Raw genomic sequence first — 21,617 nt, forward strand, 5'->3', positions numbered from 1 at the left:
ACAGCTGGGTTAGGCTCCAGCACGCCCGCGACCCTAATGAGGAGAAGCGGCTCAGAAAATGGATGGATGGATGGATGAAGTTCAATGGAAAATCTCAGCTGTTTGTGTTAAAATACAACCCCAATTCCAATGAAGTTGGGACGTTGTGTTCAACATAAATAAAAACAAAATACAATGATTTGCAAATCATGTTCAACCTATATTTAATTGAACACACTACAAAGGCAATAATGTTCAAACTGATAAACTTTATTGTTTTTAGCAAATAATCATTAACTTAGAATTTTATGGCTGCAACACGTTCCAAAAAAGCAGGGACAGGTGGCAAAAAAGACTGAGGAAGTTAAGGAATGCTCATCAAAACATCCCAAAGGTGAACAGACTAATTGGGAACAGGTGGGTGCCATGATTGGGTATAAAAGGAGCTTCCCTGAATTGCTCAGTCATTCACAAGCAAAGATGGGCCGAGGTTCACCTCTTTGTTAACAAGTGCGTGAGAAAATAGCCGAACAGTTAAAGGACAATGTTCCTCAACGTACAATTGCAAGGAATTTAGGGATTTCATCATCTACGGTCCATAATATCATCAAAAGACACTTCAGAAAACCAATGTCAGTAAATACAGTTCGGCGCTACATCCGTAAGTGCAACTTGAAACTCTACTATGCAAAGCAAAAGCCATTTATCAACAACACCCAAAAACGCCGCCGGCTTCTCTGGGCCCGAGCTCATCGAAGATGGACTGATGCAAAGTGGAAAAGTGTTCTGTGGTCCGAAGAGTCCACATTTCAAATTGTTTTTGGAAATTGTGGACGTCGTGTCTTCTGGCCCAAAGAGGAAAAGAACCACCTGGACTGTTTCAGCAAGACAATGCCAAACCACATTCTGCATGTTACAACAGCGTGGCTTCGTAGTAAAAGAGTGCGGGTACTAGACTGGCCTGCCTACAGTCCAGACCTGTCTCCCATTGAAAATGTGTGGCGCATTATGAAGCGTAAAATACGACAACGGAGACCCCCGGACTGTTGAACAGCTGAAGCTGTACATCAAGCAAGAATGGGAAAGAATTTCACCTACAAAGCTTCAACAATTAGTGTCCTCAGTTCCCAAACGTTTATTGAATGTTGTTCAAAGAAAAGGTGATGTAACACAGTGGTAAACATGACCCTGTCCCATCTTTTCTGGGATGTGTTGCAGGCATAAAATTCTAAATGAATGATTATTTGCTAAAAACAATAGAATTGATCAGTTTGAACATGAAATATCTTGTCTATGTAGTGTATTCAATGAAATATAGGTTGAACATGATTTGCAAATCATTTTATTCTGTTTTTATTTATGTTTAACCCTACGTCCCAACTTCATTGGAATTGGGGTTGCAGGAAAGTCGCAAGGACACATTATGAACAGTGTTCCCTTGGCTCACGCTATGCTTCTTTATCAGGTCTTTGTGCAGCACAAGCAACATTTTTGTCACTCAACACTGTGACAATTAGCATTTGCCACTTGGCACTGAGTCGTGAGCGTGGCTGCCACAGTCTAATTTCTTTATTGTCACACCATGAATGGCATATTCTGAATTTATTGCAGGAGGATTTAAGGTGTTCTGGAAAGTGTGATGCATTTGAAAAAAAATTTGATGATGACTGCTTCAGACTGAAATTAATATGAAGCTTTCACTCAAAAACATCCTTGCATATCTGAGTGAGATAAATAATATCTGATCAGGATGATGTTCAGGATGTTTGAGAGTTAACCAACATGCTTACTGGGGTCATTACACCAAATTGAAGTAAACTTTTGTTGTGTCCTGGCCTGTTCTCTTTTGACCAGCACATCTCAGATCAAGTTGACTAAGTGGCGACAGACGACCATTTCGTGCTTAAGCCTCCGATTCCATATGATAAGGAAGCGTGCGAGGGGCGGCGGCCTCCATCAAAAGATGCATTAGTGAGCATTATATTGCTAATCCCAGGATCTTTACCCACCCGCTAATCTGGATTACAGTGGGTTGATCGTTTACGGCATCAGCATCAGTATGTAAAAGTTCATTTTACACCCTTGAAAGGTGGTGGTTTTGATCAGGATTTGTTTAATTTCTGTATTTATTTCAGGCATATATGTCAAATAAAGCTATTTTAGGATGGCTTGATAAATACTGTTTCCATATGACCGTTGTCAAAACTCCACACAGCACATGTGGAGATTCAGGTTTCGTGAGCGGGTGGCTCGGTATACAAACAAAAAAAGGGCACCGACTTCTTAATCAGATTTAAAAATGGAACGCTTGAGAGTTCATTTTTTTCATATGCTTAAACAAATCTGGTGGCATTTTGAAAGGTCACACACAAGATGGGATGATATGAAAGTGTGTGGTAGACAGATGTCACAGAGCAAATACAAATATTGAGGTCATTGCCACTAAAAGTGCTGCTCCGGTATTGTAAAAACATGACCCGTATTTCCAACATTTGGACATGTAAAGGCATGGCAATGGTTTCACTCCCAACTAAACCACACATTCAACGCTGCTCACTATTCTTCATGCTTTTTGCTCGTTCACTTCTGTATATACTATAAAGTATCAGTTTATTCATGGCATTCAAATGTGCATTGATGTGAATTAATAATTGATCTACAGGTGCCACATGCGCTGCTGCTCATTCTGACCATTCTCATTGCATGGTGTTGTAAATATGTACAGTACATACTGTACAATTCATCATTTTCATTTATTCTTCTTCTGTGCTGTTAGATATAACTTTGCTGCTGTTAAACCAGTTAACTAATATAGACCTATTGCATGTTATTTTATTTGAACACTAGTAAAGATATGTGTGTGAGTGTGTATGTGTGTGTGTGTGTGTGTGTTTGTCATGAGGAGCTGCTGTGAAGGAGACAACGTGTATGTGAGTCAACAATTATTCAGTCGTGTGTGTGAGAGCATTTCAGTTGAGGGTGTGAAAGCATTTCAGTAGGGTGTGAGAGCATTTCAGTCGTGCCTGTGAGACTTTCAGTAGTGTATAAGAGAATTGCAGCAGTGTATGTGAGAACATTTTAGTAGTGGGTTAGAGAGCATTTCAGTACTGTTTGTGAGACCATTTCAGTGTCGCGTGCAAGTGCCTTTAAATTGTGAGTGTGAGTAAATGATTCTTCAGAAATGTGTGTGAGAGCATTTCATTAGTGTGTGTGTGAGGGGAATATTTTTATTATATATTTGTCCAGAGAGTGTGTTCAGTAGAGTGTGACAACATTTCAATAGGGTGTATGCGCAAATAATTTTTCAGTATTGTGTGTGAGTGTATTTCAGTTAGTGGGTTTGAAAGCAATAGAGTGAGTGTGAGAGCATTTCAGTTGTGAGTGCGAGTGAATAAAATTTCAGTAGTGTGTGTGACTTTTAAGTGTGCATTTCAGTAATGAATGTGAGAGGATATGTTTTCAATAGTGTGTGAGCATTTTATTAGTGCATGTGATAGTGTTTTAGTAGTGTGTGAGAGAGCATTTAATTATTTGGGGTTTTTTTGTACTGTGTGAGAGTTCCAGTAGTGTGCATGAGCAGATACAGTACATTTTCAGCGGTGAGTGTGAAGAGGTGCGAGAGGGTTTCAGTAGTGTGTATGAGAGGGTTTACATTTTTGGGTGAGAGAGTTTCAATTTTGTGTGAGAGCATTTCAGCAGTGACTGTTTCAATAGTGTGTGTATATGTGTGTGTGTGTGCGTGTGTGTGTGTGAAAGAGAGAGAAAGAGTAAGAGAGAGTGAGAGAGAGAGTGAGAGTGAGAGTGAGAGAGAGAAAGAGAGAGAGAGAGAAAGAGAGAGAGAGAGAGAGAGGTATTGCTGAATCACGTCCCTGACGGCCTTTGTCAGTGTTAAATTTATTTGTATAGGTGAATGACAATTAAGAATGTTAAAATATGACCGCTATTTTAAACATGTACTGAGCAGTTAATAAAGGTACTGTGTTTAACCATGTGCATATTCTCTCTCTTTGGTTAAAATAATGCTGTTACAATTGAAGGTTAAAATAAGTCAGACATCTTCAGTGTGTCTGTTTTAGGGCACCACAACAATAGACAATGTAGCCCAAGGCCATATTACTGCCTTAATCTGATCCGGAATACTCCTGGAAAACTGTCAGGATGTTCACATCATTACAAGCAAACTGCAGGCATTTGACCTCTTGCATTACAATTGAACTTCAACACTTCCTGTCAGTGTAAAAGCAAACCATAAGGAGCCTCAGTGCAGGAAATCACACCGATGCGATCAGTCTGAGAGCAATCAACCACTTCGGGTCTGACTCATCCCCTGCGCACTTCAATCTGAAATGCTGTCTTATTTTATCAACACTGACAATTGCCTTTGCACAGCAGGGCCAGGTGAGGTTGGGAATTAGGAGCTGGAACACATAAACGTGGGAATAATATAATCTGAAGGTGACTGGCTACCCTGTAAAAGTGTGCTCTTCAATATAACATCGACTGTGCTGACACATGTTGATTACCTTGGGGAAAATAACTGAAGTCACCCCAGCAAGGGGTTACAGGTTGTCATAGAGACACATTCAAACGACTGCAGTTGCCATGACAAAAACAACAAAACAATCGGACACAGGTATTTTCTTAGACACCATTCATTAGGCCGTTAGCCGTACAAGATAATATTTCTTCATTTAGATAGACATTGTTGGAGAAGTATGATTTCTTACAACAATATAATCCCAATTTTTATTACAGTAATGTAGAAAAAACTGTCATAACCTTTGGTGTCAGAAGTTGGATGCAAGGTGTGACAATGAAGATGTCTTGGTGGGAATTGAGAGCAAGGACATTCTATCCTTTTTCCTCCAGAGCTGCAACAAAGCAAACACACTAGCACGTGAGGATTGCTTCTATTTCATTACATATCATTTTTTATGCACATTTATATGGTTTCACAGCTACAACTTGGAAACCATAACTGCGTGGAAAATAAATTTGACACCCGTGCGCCACCATTACAATACAGGTGCGCCTCAATAAATTTGCATATGGTGGAACACTTTCAATTAAAAAAAAAAAAAAAGAACTACAGTGGAACCTCGGTTTACAAATGACCCGGTATACGAACATTTATGAACAACTCTTTTAAAAGAAAAATTACTGCGCAAAACACACTATTTCTGGATTATGAACAGTCTTTGCATGGCTGCTGAAGGCTCAGAATTTTGTGCTTTTTCTTGTGCTATGCTGCATTGTGGGAGTTGACAGCCATTTAGGACTAGCCGTAACCACAGTGAACTTAAACATTACTGTACCCGAAAAGGCTAAGATACTGCAAAGTGACTTGTGAGCAAACCCACTGTTATTTCATCCATCCATCCATTTTCTGAGCCACTTCTCCTCACTAGGGTCGCGGGCGTGCTGGAGCCTATCCCAGCTGTCATCGGGCAGGAGGCGGGGTACACCCTGAAGTTGTTGCCAGCCAATCGCAGGGCACATACAAACAAACAACCATTCGCACTCACAGTCACACCTATGGCCAATTTAGAGTCTCCAATTAATGCATGTTTTTGGGATGTGGGAGGAAACCGGAGTGCCCGGAGAAAACCCACGCAGGCACGGGGAGAACAAGCAAACTCCACACAGGCGGGGTCGGGGATTGAACCCGGGTCCTCAGAACTGTGAGGCTGACGCTCTAACCAGTCGTCCACCGTGCCGCCCACTGTTATTTCATCATCATAAATTGTGTTTTCACCTATTTTTATATTGCACAGTATTTTTAACGACACAACGATCATAAAAATGTAAATATGACATCGTTCTGCAGCTGGAACGGATTAATTGCCTTTCCATTCATTTCAATGGCAAATATTACCTCGGTTTGTGAACGTTTCGGCTTAAGAATTGGGTCACAGAACAAATTAAATTCATAGCCTGACGTTCCACTGTACTCATTTCCTATACAATGGTGAACTAATTTCATGTGTGGGACCTTGACTGACGAGCACCCCAATTTATAGGCCGTCACTTGGTTATTTTTTTACATTTTTGTGTTGTGAGCCAACATTTATCTTTAGAGCGAAGTGGGAAGCAATCAAGGTACTGTAACGCCCTCACATGTTTGCAAGGAGAGCCACATTCGCTGATACACTTTGAGCCGTATATTGAATGGGATGGGCAGTCAAACACACAATTACAAAATATATTGATTCTGTCCACACAGAGTGAAATACGATGTATATCAGAAAAGTTCCAGGACTGACATCACAAAAGATATATTTCAACTTGTGGATACATCAATATGATATTGACAGTTCCTGGCGGAGAAGAACATCACTGTGCTGGAGCAACCTCCCCACTCACCCAACCTGGCTCCTTATTTTTTTCCCCTCCATCCCAAGCTCAAGCGGGTCATCGAGGGGATGTGTTTTGAAGACATGGACGGCATCAAGACAGCTGTGACGATGGCGATCCCGAAAGAATCCTTCCAGTAGTGCATGAAGACGGAAAAGCTGGGAATGTGCGTTCGACTTCTCGTTTTTAATTTGGACGTGAAATATATTGGTGCCTTGAATATGAGTTTAATTTGTTCCCTGACTATGCTTGTACAGTATCTCAAAATACTCATATCTTAAATCATCTTTCCCAATTGAAACGAATAGAATTGCCATTAATCAACTGCAGCCCCCCACCCCCCCAAAAAAAAAAAAAAACATTCGTCCACCAACTAGCAGTGGGGGTCTGAAACGCAATTGAAGCTCACATTTTTGCCTGCATCTCAAGACAAAAAAGACAAAAAAATAATCATTAGAGCAACGGCTCGTATCTTGGAAAAGGCACTTGTTAAGGCATGACTAAATATCTTTTGTGATGCCAGTCCTGAAACAAATTTCTGCTCTCTGGGAATCGTGGACTAAGACAACTGTGATACCTGAGCATTTCCTGACCTGCTATCGGTGGATTACGGAAAATTGCATTATTTTGCTTTGCATTATCTTCAAAGTCTGACCCTCTCGGCTTTGAAGTGAACCTCGCTGTATCCTGGCTTTGAATTGACCTGTCACAGTTGGTTTTAAATTCCATCCATCCATTTTCCGTGCTGGAGCCTATCCCAGCTGTCATCTGGCAGGGGGCGGGGTACACCCTGAACTGGTTGCCAGCCAATCGCAGGGCACATACAAACAAACAACCATTCGCACTCACAGTCACAGTCACACCTACGGGCAATTTTAGAGTCTCCAATTAATGCATGTTTTTGGGATGTGGGAGGAAACCGGAGTGCCCGGAGAAAACCCACGCAGGCACGGGGAGAACATGCAAACTCCACACAGGCGGGGCCGGGGATTGAACCCAGGTGCTCAGAACTGTGAGGTTGACGCTCTAACCAGTCGGCCACCGTGCCGCCTGGTTTTAAATTGATTATTAAAATCCTTTTCAACTTTTCTGGCGATTTGGTGTTTTCCACCTGGGTCCTTCGTCACACTCGCCACGTGTCACTTGTATTGGATCTCATTAGATTGTGCAGGTTTACAGTATTTCAATGTATACATTTTGTTGTAAACAGCCATCCAAATCAAACCACTACATTATTCACAAGCCGGAATGTGACACGGACAACAACCTAAGCTTCCTTCATTTCCCCTGTGTGTGAGGTCCATTAGCGCTATACTGCTGTCACCGGATCATTAGGCACCATCCGCTTCAATAATGCAAAAAGAGCAAAGCGGGCGAAGCAGGTAAGCGCAACCTCTGCCACCTCTCAACACAGCGGGGCCCGCACAGGTAAACAACACATTATCCAAGCAGTGTACTGGAGTAAGCGGCAACAAACCCAACTCCCCCACTGACGACTGTGTGGGCATGCAACTCACTGGAGGAATGACATACAAACTGTCTGTGAAATGTCGCAAATGAAGAGAACAATTGAAATGATGAGATTGGAGTCATGCATGTGACACTTTGTGGGTTTTCTCTGGGTACTGTGGCTACCGCCCACATTCCAAAAACATGCATGTTAGGCTCAGTGAAGGATCTAAATTGGGTGTACCTTAGGTGTGAATGTGAGTGTCCAGGGTGTACCTTTCGCCCAAAGACAGCTGGGATAGGCTCCGGTTTACTGGTGCCCCCAATGACGATATGGATGGATGGAAATAATGTTGGAATTGACTGTGTGCAAAGTTTTTTTCTGTGTTTTAAAGAATCTTTATAATAATACAAGTTCCACTTTTTAAATTGAACAACTGAAATAAACAAACCTTTCTATGATATAATTTATTGCGATACATCTGTAAGCAATGCATGATGCAGATTGGTGGGAAGTAACTCAGTACAATTACTTTATACATTAATGAACTTAAGTAGATTTTTCAGGTATCCACTGAAATTGAATATTTATTTTCTGACAACTTTTAATTTTTAATCCCTACAATTGAAACCGGTCTGTACTTTCTACTCATTACTTTATCAAAATAGGTCAGTCAAGTTCATCCAATGATAACAGTAAAAGTAAAAAAAAAAAGACAAAGACAAAGGTAAAATCAACCATGGTTGAGATTTTGATTGACTGATTGATAGATTGAGATATTGTGGTCTTATAAATCGGAAGAAAACACACACGGCAGTAACATGGAGGGATGTGAATCACGGAGCATTAATGACTATTATGAAACATATTTAGAGAAGCAAGATATTCCCTATCAATGTCTTTGAGAGAAATTTTTAATGTTGTTGGCTCCAAGCATTACTTATCGCAAGTACATTGTGTCTTGTGTTAGCCTATAAAGCCACCATCTTCTGGTGTTCAAACATTCTTCTAATCTGACAAAAACACTTACTGGTATATGTTGTATTTTTTCAGTTGTTCTCATTAGGTAATTTAGCTCATTTTGTTAGTCAGTCCACAACGTTAGCAAAGCTATGGGAATACAATGTTTTGAATGAATGTCTAGTGATCCCCCCCCCCCCCCCCCCACCTCGCTTATTAGTGTGTGCTTATTATGAAATAATAAGCACTATGCAAGTTACTGAAAGATGGAAAGTATTTTTTGTTCAGAGAAGTCCCACCTTTGTGATAAGTATTAAAAATGGGTATTGTTTTCACAGTAACTGACAGTAAAAGTTTGAAAAAAGTACTCACCTTGTACTTAAGTAGAAGTACAGTTATAGTTCTAGTTAAAAAAAAGAAAAAAGACAAAATCAAAATAAAGTGAATTCAGAAATTTGTTTCTTAAATTCAATTGTGGTTGGATAACATTAAACTGTTTTCACCATTTCAGTTTTCCTGATTTTTTTGGGCCGTTGTTACAACGTTGCCTCCCCCACAGTGTTAGAATTTGAGCGCCTTCATTCACAGCAGTGCAATTGAGAGTTAGTTATTATTACTAGGCCAAAGTCTGTTAGCTTGTGAGCTAGCTCGTGGATACTGCACGGAAAGCCCCGTGCTGGGCCGGTGGGATAAAAGGCTGGAAAATATATAAGCAGATGTATTTTCATGGCTCAAACATGTGGAGATGTGTAGGGATACGAAAGATGCCTAACGAAGTAGCATCCATTTTTCAGCGGGGCTTGGTTTCGCGCATTCATCGCACATGGCCACAAAGTTTTTTTTTCATGATTTTGAAGCCTCGCTTTAGACACTTCAAATTAGGCCGGGCTGCTCATAACACTCTGTCAAATTTAGAAGAGATTTATTTTCACTTTACAGGTACTTTTCAGTACGGAAGTAAAAATGTGTTGTTGTTGTTTTTTATTGTCAATTACATACAATACAGTTTTGATAACTTGGCACAGTGGGGGAAAAACATCAAACACTTTACACCAAATAGTTTCCTTTTTATTAATTTACAGGAGAATTGACTCGAATCATTTGTTTTGTGTTACTTCCCAGCACACTTTTTTTTCCCCTACAGAATCTGTGCTTTTACTTAAGTAGAGACTACTTGACTACTTTTGCCACCCCTGATTGATGCAGTGACTAAAAAGCGGCGTGCGTGGAGCAGTGAGCTCCATGAGGCGGCCATCCACACCGTGGAAGGTGACGGTCACTTAGTGACGTGATCTCCGCTAGTGTACTGGTTTCTAACCCAATGACGCGCGAGTGCGTCGCCCACGTGACGAGCACCCGCGCGAGCCAATCAACGCGCTCGGACCCTCCTCCAGCCTGTGTGCCATCCCTCCCCCGTCACGGTGGACACCACTTTTTTTTTTTTGCGCGCACACGTGACCAGAGAAGGCGCTTAGTGGCATTTAAACATCAGCCACTGCGCTTTCCGCCCCCAAAATAGACGCACCAAGCCAAACAGAAGCAAACGGCGAATGTCTCCATGTCGAGGGGACGGTTTTGCCCATCTCACACCGAACGAGGCTCTCCGCCGTTATCTTCGAAATGACGGATTTGTTTAGTTCCTATTATTTTTGCGGCTAAGTGTGGATATTTTGTTGTGTTTCTACACGTGGGCTTTTTGCGCATCCGTGCGTAAAGGAGTTTCCCATTTAAGGGCGCGGAGAGGAAGCGGCGTGCAGGATCGAGAGGAATGTGCACTCACATAGGAGAGAGGTGATCCGCGCAGATCGCCATTTCTCTCTTGTTTGTCATATTTCTGGTGGAGGAGGAGGAGGTGACAGAGCGTCGGTAGGCAGCCATGGGCAAAGAGGAGTGTAAAACTATGCTGGACGCCCTGAATAAAGTGACGGCGTGCTACAGGCACCTGGTCGTGGCCCTGGGCAGCACTTCGGACTCGCAGAACTTGCGCGAGGAGCTGAAGCGGACCCGCAAGAAGGCGCAGGAGCTGGCCGTGGCCAACCGGACTAAGCTGACCTCCCTGCTCAAAGACAAGAGCATCAGCAAGGAGGACCGCGCCGAGTACGAGCGGCTGTGGGTGCTCTTCTCCAGCAGCATGGATCTGCTGGAGGTGGACATGAAGCGCTCCCTGGAGATAGGCCAGGACTTCCCGCTCAAGGTGCCCACCAGGCACCTGATCCAGACGGGCATGACGGGCAGCACAAGCACGGTGGCGGCGCGCGCCATGAGCGTGCAGAACATGAAGTACGAGGCGGACAGCAACATCGACACGGCGGACCTGCGGGACCTGCAGGCCGAGATCGGCCAGGTCAGCCAGATGATGGAGGAGATGGAGATGAAGGTGCAGGTGGCGCCGTGGGCCGTGGAAGCCAAGCAAGAGGCGGGCGCCGAGCTCAAGTCCAACATGAGTGTGGGAAATTCCTCCGTGGGCGTCATCTCCATCTGCGAGGAGGAACCCAAGGACGAGGAGGGGGGAGGCGGCGGGGACGCGGGCTTCGCGTCCATCTGCGCCGTGGTGGTGTTCTTTGTCATCGTGACTGTGGCGGTGGTGCTTGGATATCTGGTCATCAACATGTCCTGAACAGCAGCAGCCCGTCCCTGGAGGGACTGGGGAGGGGAGGGGAGGGCGGGGGGCGACGACATCCTAAACGCTTCAGCCGTATAACAGTGGCGTGCAAAGGTCTGGGGGCAACTCCGCAAGCACATTTTAGGGGTGAATTTTCTGGAAATTAAATAATCACCAGTTGGCTCTTTTATCCTCAGGCCAAAGCCATGTCTAATATAAAACATGCTTTGTCCCCATCCGGTTGCATCTAGTAGTTTCATTTATTCAGGTTAGATTCTTGTCTAATGGGAAAAACAGTTCTTTGCTGCCATCTTGTGAGAGTTACAGGTAATTACAAACCTTTCTTGTATTTGGGGGAGGCAACCTTTCCTCTGGACAGAAAAGCCAGTGCCTCTGTATTGTGGTGAGCCTCCAAAAATTGATTCATCACCACTGAAATGTCAAAATCACTATCTTAGTTGCCCCCCCCCCCCAAAAAACAGCAAAATAAAGATTTATAATGTAACTATTTCGCCATTAAATAGACAATAGGCCATCTGCTGGATCTATAGGGTCCAACTGTCTTTATCACTGTGAGGGATAGAGGACAACCAAAAGCACCGCAGGGTGTGTTTATTTATTTTGTATTATTTATTCTGGCAAACAAAATTGGACTTGTAACAGTAAGTAACTTGAATTGTGAATGTATTTGCACTAGATAAAAAAACAAAACAAAAAAAAGTATAACTGTAAGTGTTGAGAATGGCTGTCAGGCACAGATTGAGGTGAAGTCGGCCTGTTTTTAGGATCCAGAGGGCTGTGTATTTGTGGAAAGGAGCGGAAAGAAAAAAATATATGAGTAGAGTCATCGATAACTATATTTCCCCCGTTGGGCAGTTGGGTTTGTGGCACAATCGCTAGGCACCTCATGACAGGACATCAGACATACTGTATGACATGAACAAACAGTCCATACATCAGATACTGACAGACATAAAATGAAGAACGTATCTCGCACACTACAATCCACTTTGCACCCTTGGGTATGACCAGGCCAGCTGGATATCTGATTGAAGGCCTTTATGGCTTTGGGCGCAAAAGAGAAATTGGATGTGTTCTGGGTGGGCAGAAGCAATGGCTTGATGGCAGTAAATAAGTAAATTCACGCCAGAGGGCGTGAATGTCACAGACAATGTTATTTGCCTTTCTCGACTTTTTATAAATGCATTCAATGCTCGGAAAATAGAAGGCAGTGTCTGGCCATCAGGATGCCAACAACACATAATCCAAGTGGATTAGCGGGAGAGCTCATGCCTGAATGTAGCCCGACTACTAAGTATTCCTCTCGACGCTAAACGATGCTTTCTGTTTAGAAATGTTTCAAGCAAATGCGGCCATCGGACAGAGAGAAAAGCATGAAGGGAAAAGTTAGCACTTCACAGGCTGGATGTGATTTAATCGGCACTATTTCACACTCTAGTAAGAACAGGTTGCCCACGTTATCATATGATCCACGAAGCCAGATTGTGTATCAAATCACAATGCTATCAAGACAGTTTTTTTGGGGGACCTTTACTCGATGTCAACAGTCTTTAAATAATGCACCAGTTCACTGTTAAGCCTGTGCTCCTTTTCAGGGTTGACTGTATATATTGCTATGTGGATGTAAATATACATATGAATAGAGGTTTTGCACAAACAGTCATCTGTCAGATAATGTACATACAATCCGGTATATTTATTATAATAAAATTATTCCATATATGCATGCAGTTTTTTTCCTTCTGTTAAGCATCTTCTGAGATCATTATCTTGGTTTTAAAAGTGCCAAATGTCAAGCCTCTATGTTGTAAACTGCAAAGTTAAAGGGATTTTAAGCAGACGATTATTACCTCAGACATAACCACTTAAAGGTTAATCCATCCATCCATGTTCTGTCCCGCTTATCCTCACTAGGGTCCCGGGCATGCTGGAGCCTATCCCAGCTGACTTTTGGTGAGAGGCGGGGTACACCCTGAACTGGTCGCCAGCCAATCACAACCTTAAGGTTAAATGGTGTTCAATTTTCCAGTGGAGACACTTGATCTGCCTGGCTAATGGTTTTAGGTGTAAGAGTATTTGTGTCGTCCTGGAATAGCGCAGGAGATGTTAAGGCTCTGAGGCTTGAGGAGGAGGCGTTTGGTGTAAGTAGTGCACAGGGAAACCAATAAAATAACTGCTCAAGGTTAGTAGAAAGCTGAAGCTGGATACATCATTTTATGCATAAACAGACAAATCCCCCCCCCCCCCCCCCCCATTATATTTACAAGTGTGTTGTGGCGCTTTCCTTGAAGGGAGTCTGTAAAAAATGCAGCAGTACAAATCCAGGTCAATTCAATTATTTCTTTTTCCTCGGCACACCAAAAACTAACACACAACAGCTCAGGGTTTGTAGAAAACTACTTTTTTCTCAAAGCGGAATACATAATTATATGGACACAAAGACTTTGGACTGTGCTGTAGTGCTTGTTGCTTATGCTGGGTTGTTGTAGAAAGGGTGCAATACAAAGCCATCCTTTGAAAAGTGAATTTAATTCAAATTACATTGTTAAAAAAATATTCAGTACGTTTTTTAATGTAATTTCAGCAAAACATATTAATCATAACATTTGTATTCCTTTTGTGTGTGAGATTGGGTGTAAGCAAATGAGGCAAAATGGAGTGCACTACTTTGCTGCAACCAGCAGAGGCGCTGTTGATTCTGTCTAGTTTGTGGTCTCAAGAAGAAGAATATGAAGTCAGCTATGGGAAGGGAATTATTCCGTTCAAACAAAACCGGCAATAAAACATGAGCGTCGAACATTCAGAGATTCTCCCATCCCATTACAAAAATTTATATTTTTTAATAATCGCTCTTTGATTGTTAGTTTTTTCCATTTTCAATTAAAATGCCCATTTTTACTAGTATTGTCTACATTTTTTGTTTTAGCAATCAAACACAAACTAGGCTACTGTTTTCTTCAAGACGTTATTAATAAACAACCAAGGCTGTATTGTAACTCCCATTTATGCAATGGTTGCTGTTTCCATACTTTATGTGCAAGACTTAAAACAAATATATTTTTTAAAGTAAATACAACTCCCCCCCCCCCAAACATAATAATAGTTATGAAATCAATTTCAAGGAAAGCTATATCAAACTCAACCCAACACTTGCCCACCAAAATTTAAATACTAATTCCCAGACCTTTGTGAAATGTTTTAATCATAGTCGTTTTGACAAAATACTTGTGGCGTGCAGCGCTGCCTTAAACTTGTTTAATATTAGACTGTTTAAAAAGTGCTTCTCAGGAGTTTTCAGCTCTCTCTCAATGTCAAAATTTAAAAAAGAAACTATTTTCCTTTTTTTCCTTAACAGCCCTCTGGTACAGATTGGCCCCTGATCGAAAAAAGGTTCCCCACCCTCGCTTTAAATAAAAAGCCAAAAAGCACTTAGGACACAGAGCTGAATTAAAATAATGTTGCATCTAGTTTAACTTTGCTGGCAGGCATTTCAAGAAAGTTTGAAAAGATCCAAAAATACATGGGTGATAAATTAAAACATGGCAAAGAAACGGCGCGGACTAAAATGTTGGTCTTGAAGTTTTCAAAGCGAGAGTGACACTAACTCTACTATTTGAGACAGCCTGAGAAATATCTAAATACATTTTTGTGCAAGCTTTCAAATTCTAGAACATCCACCAAAAAGCTGCATTACACTTTAATCATAAACTGCAACCAGGGCCATTTACAGGTGAGTGAGTCTTCATCCAAAGAGAGTGCGCAACAGAGGCGCTAACTACACACAGCAACGCATCATCGCCTCATCACAGACAGAGATAGTGAGGTTTCCAAGGCAGTGGAGTTGCCATGGTAACCCTCAATTGACTCTCCAAGGCAAACAGCATGAAGGTTGAGCGTTGTTATTTCAACTTAGCCCATCACACATTCACAAAAATACAGTGATATTGAGGGCAAGCACACCATAACATTAGGCTATAATTCAATGTTTTTAATCAAAATACAATAATTGCATGTCGTTTAGATATTATTTAGCTTTTTTTCTCCCAGAAATACAAAATCTTATACAATCAATGGTGCTTCTTATAATAATATGAACAATAATACATGATCCTAGCTTAATAGCCACAGTACATGATGTACTATAAGGCTGGATTGGATGCTGATACTTGTCCCCATGCACACAATTTAATTTCACTCCAAATTGCTGAATTAAAACAAAACAAAACAAACAAAAAAACAAAACAAAAGTCTTTCTACTGCTGAAATAAGTGTTAGCTTCATAAAAATCTGAGGTTAGTTAGCTTTGACACACAGGTGCATCGCAATAAATTAGTCCAAGGGCGGCATGCTGAAGTCGGAGCATGTTGGCACCTTTATTGGGGGCCTACACCGTCAGCAAATGGAACTACAACGTAAACTTACAAGTACATTCTTATTTATGAAATATTTAATACCTGTCTGTTATTATTACATGCGATGTGATGGAAGCATTGATGTTACATTAGACTGGCCAGCAGTAATATATTTTTCTTCACGGATCTTTAATATCCTGGTTGCATTTACTGTCGTGAAAAAGTGCCTCTATGGAAGACTGTATTTTAGGTTCTGAATATTTCTGTTTAAATGCTTGTGTGAAAGAAGACGGCTAAGTTGATTTAATTGAATAAATCAAGCCAAAAATGTAATTCCTGTCGAAACAGCCAATTCAGAAAAATCTTAAAATGTTCTTTTGGAATGGTAGGACAATAGTCCACAAAACACTAAGGCTCTTGTAATGTTACTGTTGTGATATCAGTGCACTATCTGCCGGGAATTTGCTACTGCCAAATAATACAAGTGTACTCTAGAATCCTGTACAGTGATCTGACAGTGTCTGCATGTGATTTTCATGTGTATTGCTTGTACTGCGACCTGTACACAATGTGCAGGTATTTTTATGAACAACAACTGGATAGGAGGGCCTTTAAAAGATACAAATAAATAAATAAATAAATGGGGGGAAAAAAATAAAACTTTAAATCTCGATTTAATCAATTACAACAAAACAATCTGATTTAAATTAACATGACTTCCAGAAAAATATGTGACTTTTTGATTATTTAAAATGTTTTTGATTTTTTTCATCAATCCTGGAAATAAGTCATTAAAGCCGTTCTCTTCCTATACATCAAAAAGGTTATATTTTCATCAAAGGCGCTTTGTCTGTTCGGGCGCAAAATTCCAGATTACCGATTACAATTTTCTATTTTTCCTAGGATGTCTCGATTACAGCTTGTTATTTTGATGGCTTTAAAGTTCCACTTTGACCAGGAATTCCTTTTGTAGCCAAAGGTCTACTAGTCACAAATCTTCTAAAATATATTCACTGTGGGCCATGGTCCATAATACAGGACAATATAGTGAATAGCGAGGGTTCACTGTACTGTAATACAAAGATTTCTTGCCAGCTATTCATGATAATCGACACCTCACACAGTGGAAATAAACTACAAATAATCCACCAAGTCAGGAAAACTGTCATAATCCAGCGTTGTTTCACCAATGTACAGCACACGTAAATGAGCCGAAGCCCAAATTCTGTTGAGCAGTGTGAGTGCAGGCTGGCGGGGGAAAGTGAAGGGAGTGGGAATCGCCCCGAAGAACCTGCACAATACTAATGGCTTTGTGTCAGTAGGCTCTAGACTTGATTGTGTGTTTTCCTTGAGTGATCTTGCTCATGATTTGTTCCTACTGTGTTCACACAGGGGTTTTGGATTCCAACGGTCCAATGAGGGGCAGCATGTGGTTGTACTTGGGTGTGATGTTGACCTGCAGGTGTGGACAGTAAGGGTCTGAGATCAGGAAGCGGTGTAGTGCCGATTCAGAGCCTTCTGGAGTTTCCACATTAGTTGTTTCTGAACTGTTTGATGGGTACAGGTGGTCTCCTGCAGAGAAGAGAAGCCATATTTGAACACAATATCCATGGGTGGGGGGGCACTGGATGAGACAAGTACCTGGCAGCACTGATACGTAGCTATCGTCCTGCAAGAAGATGACAGGAAGCCATTGCTCGCAGCCGTCGGTGCCGCGCCGTCTGGCAAACGCGTGGAGGTCGCTCAGCGAGGGGAAGCGGCACATGCGACTCAGCTCGTAGTACTGCGGGGGGGCGATCCACAAATCGCGATCCTGGAAGTTCTGCAGGATGTCTGAGGGCGTCGACCACTGGGACATAGCGGATACAGGTTTGATTTCAAGTGTGTCAGTGGGACACGGGTTATTGTGATATCAAGATATTAAGACCTCACCAAATTATTTCAAAACTTTTCCCACCATTAATGGGATCAATCACAACACATCAATCTCATTTGAAAAAAAAAAAAAAAAAAAAAATCTTTTTGAGAGGGGAAGTGAAAATAAAACCCCTGAGAATTGTTCAACCTTTGAGATTACATCGGAAACACTAAACATTTCTTTTGTAATGAGGAAAGTCAATCATTGTTTTGAATTGTAATCCTTATGTGACACGATTTATGGCCAACATTTCCACATCACACACAATCGTAGGGCACGTATCAACAAACAAGATAGATAGTGCCCCTGAAACGATGTTATGTCTCACCTGCAAGTGTTGAATTTCCTTCTGGTCTTGGAAGGCATGTGGTCTCTCCTCCAGGCAGCACATGAAGAAGGCCGTGTCAAACCTCTTCACGCTGTATCGTCCCGCTGGGGTCAGCCAGTTGGCCCACTCGTGGAGGGCCCAGATGTTGGGCACCACCTCCAGCTCCCTGCACATCCTGACGAAGTTGGACGGGTTCTGGTTGACCAGAGTCCTCCACCTGCTCAGTTCGCCGCTGCACAGCTCGTTTACTCTGTAATGCTTGACTTCATCAGCGGCGCGCCTGTCATTAAGGCTCTTGAGTAGACTCAATTCATCCTTTTTGGACACAAAAAGCAGCACGCCTGACTCCTCGAATGTCTCCCTCAAGGCACAGATCCGGAACGCAACATCTCCCGGGATTGGTGAGCCCAGTTTGAGCCTGTCAGTAGCAAATATCGGCGGTCTGGTCTCCGATGGTTGCTTGACGCTCCTTAAGCCAAAATTCCGAGAGTTCGTAAAAGCTTTGAAAACCTCCAACCACTCACTGGAAAAGTCGGAGGAGTCCACCATACCTCCGGGGAACACATAGGCGTTTGGCATGAACCCGCTTTTTCTGCTTCGTTTCAGGAGTAAAACATTGTAGTCAAACCGCTGCGTGACTGGCGGTCGTCGTTCGTTTTTGCCCGGCTGGGAGCACACAACACCCGGTGAGGATAAACTGTCCGCGCCGAGCCTGTGACCCGCGGCCAAAATGAGAGTGGCCGCCTCTTTCCAGTGTTTCAGTCCAGTGTTCATTTTAAAACGTCCGAATTTCTTTGGTGCCAAATTCACTCGAAAGTTGTTTTGATGGCGATACCCGGAAATTGTTGGACTTTCAGTCAGAACTATTTCTGGCTACTTTAAGGTTGGAGGGGCTCATTGCTGCTCCCTACAGGCTGGATGATTAAAAAAAAAAAAAAATATATATATATATATCGGCTGCTTCCACCTACAGGCTGCAAGACGCACACGTTCGCTCATTTTACAAAGTACTGGACCTCAACTATGGAAATCTGTGCCTTCTGAAGGATTACAAGTTGAATTTGAATTTCTAACACAGCTTATTATTATTACTATTTTTTTACTATAAAAATTCTGTGGAAAAAAAATTCGCACAGTAAACGGGTACATCTCAATTCAAACAGTGAAAACCCTCTATAATATTGATTCGCTGCACATAGAGTAGAAGAAACATTTCTATTATGTTGATGACTATAGTATAAGGGTAACAAAAAACAAAAGTTCACCTTCTCAAGAATATTACGTATCAAACACTTGAAATTACTTTTAACAGACAAAAGTAGGTAGGATTCGGCCTTTTAAAATGTATTTTCCAATGTGTTCAATGAAACTACAACATACAATATATGAGTTTCACTTTTTGCATTTAACTACTGAAATAAATGAACTCGTCTACGGCATTCAAATTTAATGAAATGCACCTGTAGTTATTTCAAAGTTGGTTCTCTTGTTTTGGGTATTTGTTATAAAGGAATTAACATCATATTTGTTCAACTAACATATTTGATGAAACACAATTCTGCTGTACAAATCATTTGGATACCTATGTATATATTTTAACTATCTTGTTTTTGTATTTACAATTATACACAATACACAATTTGTATAGGATACATTCTAAAACACAAACTGAATTGTATGACAAATACACGTATGTTAATTGCACTGAATGAGTAATTTTAGCTGTTGAAAATAGTTACAGTGAATTAAACAAACCCTAGTGGGGCACCATGGTGACCCTAGTGGTTAGCATGTCTGTCTCACAGGCGAGAGGTCCCGGATTTGATTCTCGGCTTCGGCCCTCTTGCGTTGAGTTTGCATGGTCTCCCTATGCTTACTTGCATCCCAAAAACACACACGTTAGGTTCATTGAAGACTTCATTGTCCATAAATGTGAGTGAATATGAATGGTTGTTTGTCTTTACTCTGTGCCACCGATGCAACTGGCTGCAGGCAACTTCAGTATGCCCGCCACTCGCCCAAAGTCAGATGGAATAGGCTCCAGCTCAACCGTGCTGAGGACAAGCGCACGCAAAACGGATGGACAGATGTAGGATAATATTAAAGTAAACACACATGCTGTCTTTCAGAATTCTCTAAAAAAATAACAGGCATATTTTAGTTAGTTCCTGCGATGAAATCTGGATGAATATAAAACATGACTATGGCTTTTATTTTTTAGATTGACATGCTCTAACCAAACTTATCTAGCCATTTCCTTCGAGCTTTGATGAGTTACTTTTATTTTATGCATCACACCAAGTGCCACCTCTCCAGGGTCATCAGGTGCCTGCATCCATTCAGATTAGAAAAAAATCTCCCAGTGCATGACGGACAAACATCCAGTGAAGGCCACTGTGCTTCATAAGGAAGTGAGTGTGTCATTTATTTTTTATTTTTTGTGTATGACTGTTTAATTTCTGAGAACTGATTTACAAAGCGCGGCACGGTGGACGACTGGTTAGAGCGTCAGCCTCACAGGTCTGAGGACCCGGGTTCAATCCCCGACCCCGCCTGTGTGGAGTTTGCATGTTCTCCCCGTGCCTGCGTGGGTTTTCTCCGGGCACTCCGGTTTCCTCCCACATCCCAAAAACATCCATGAATTGAAGACTCTAAATTGCCTGTAGGTGTGACTGTGAGTGCGAATGGTTGTCTGTTTGTATGTGCCCTGCGATTGGCTGGCAACCAGTACAGGGTGTACCCCGCCTCCTGCCCGATGACAGCTGGGATAGGCTCCAGCACGCCCGCGACCCTCGTGAGGAGAAGGGGCTCAGAAAATGGATGGATGGATGGATGGATTGATAATGTAAATGCATGGGTTGGTTTAAAGAACAAAGCAGGCCATATGTGGCCCACCACTTCCATAAAACCAGATATGAAACTTTTGGCAACATTTTCCTGCCAACCGAATAAAGATAAGCTAGTTGTAATAACTCAGTGAAAGATAAGAGAGCAAATGAGTGCATGCAATATATTTAGTAAGAGGCTCACTTCGTTTGACACTGCGTCAATCATCAAAGTTAAGGTCAAGTAATTCAATTTTTTTTTTCAAATGAAACATTTTCATGCTTCTATGAATTTGTCATACTACAATGTTAAAATTATACCTTTAAAATTGCCTAGACAATTAGTAAAAGTTTATGATGGCTTCAGTTTGTCATTGTAATGGATTAAGTTTCTTTCCATTATTTTCTTTCTTTCATTTTGTGTTCGACCTTATACTGTAGATGTTCGACTGCAAATACAATGAACTCCCTTCCTAATCTCTTGTGTTTATATGCTGCCCTTATCGTCCCTTTATCAGCCAAGAACGTGTATGCCTGCTGTATGTTTATGGTTTTCTCTGCTGACTTAGTAAAAAAAAAGAAAAAGTAGGGCACATTTAGAGTACTTATAAAACACTTTGAAAAAAATAAAACACTTTGTGTGCATTATGGCATCAAACGTGTACATTGTCACATGTACACATTGCAGAAAAACAAAAAAAATATTTACAGGAAACAAGAATGTGGCTGCGGCTTTTGGTTGACAAAGCGCTTTTGTGTTTGAAAGTCATAATATTATTTATGTGATTTATCAAAAATCTCGCGGCACGGTGGATGACTGGTTAGAGC

General features: G+C 41.6%; 2 protein-coding genes across 3 annotated transcripts; one reads left to right on the plus strand and one right to left on the minus strand.

The window, feature by feature from the left end:
* The first annotated feature begins 10,241 nt into the window (after positions 1-10,241).
* On the plus strand, positions 10,242-11,415 carry si:ch73-167i17.6 (regulator of G-protein signaling 9-binding protein). Its single transcript, XM_061701500.1, has one exon. The coding sequence runs from the start codon at positions 10,620-10,622 to the stop codon at positions 11,358-11,360; it is 741 nt and encodes a 246-aa protein (XP_061557484.1). The 5' UTR covers positions 10,242-10,619; the 3' UTR covers positions 11,361-11,415.
* Positions 11,416-13,905: 2,490 nt separating this feature from the next.
* nudt19 (nudix (nucleoside diphosphate linked moiety X)-type motif 19) lies at positions 13,906-18,832 on the minus strand. Of its 2 annotated transcripts, XM_061667703.1 has the most exons (3): positions 17,965-18,832; positions 17,360-17,567; positions 13,906-17,290 (listed from the first exon to the last, which is right to left on the minus strand). In XM_061667703.1, exons 1-3 carry the CDS (start codon positions 18,736-18,738, stop codon positions 17,103-17,105), a joined length of 1,170 nt encoding a protein of 389 aa, XP_061523687.1. In that variant the 5' UTR covers positions 18,739-18,832; the 3' UTR covers positions 13,906-17,102. The 2 variants fall into 2 exon arrangements, with proteins under 2 accessions (XP_061523687.1, XP_061523676.1); XM_061667692.1 differs by having other exon boundaries at positions 13,906-17,567.
* Positions 18,833-21,617: the final 2,785 nt, after the last annotated feature.

Source organism: Phycodurus eques, chromosome 2, assembly GCF_024500275.1.
Source record: "Phycodurus eques isolate BA_2022a chromosome 2, UOR_Pequ_1.1, whole genome shotgun sequence".
Classification (NCBI taxonomy): domain Eukaryota; kingdom Metazoa; phylum Chordata; class Actinopteri; order Syngnathiformes; family Syngnathidae; genus Phycodurus; species Phycodurus eques.

What these genes read in the sequence shown, in the direction of transcription:
- si:ch73-167i17.6 (XM_061701500.1), top strand. Translation starts at nt 10,620, where the DNA reads ATGGGCAAAGAGGAGTGTAAAACTATGCTGGACGCCCTGAATAAAGTG.
- nudt19 (XM_061667692.1), bottom strand. Translation starts at nt 18,738, where the DNA reads ATGAACACTGGACTGAAACACTGGAAAGAGGCGGCCACTCTCATTTTG. An exon ending in AGGAAATTCAACACTTGCAG is followed by an intron (nt 17,568 to 17,964) that starts GTGAGACATAAC and finishes GCTATGTCCCAG; the next exon opens with TGGTCGACGCCCTCAGACAT.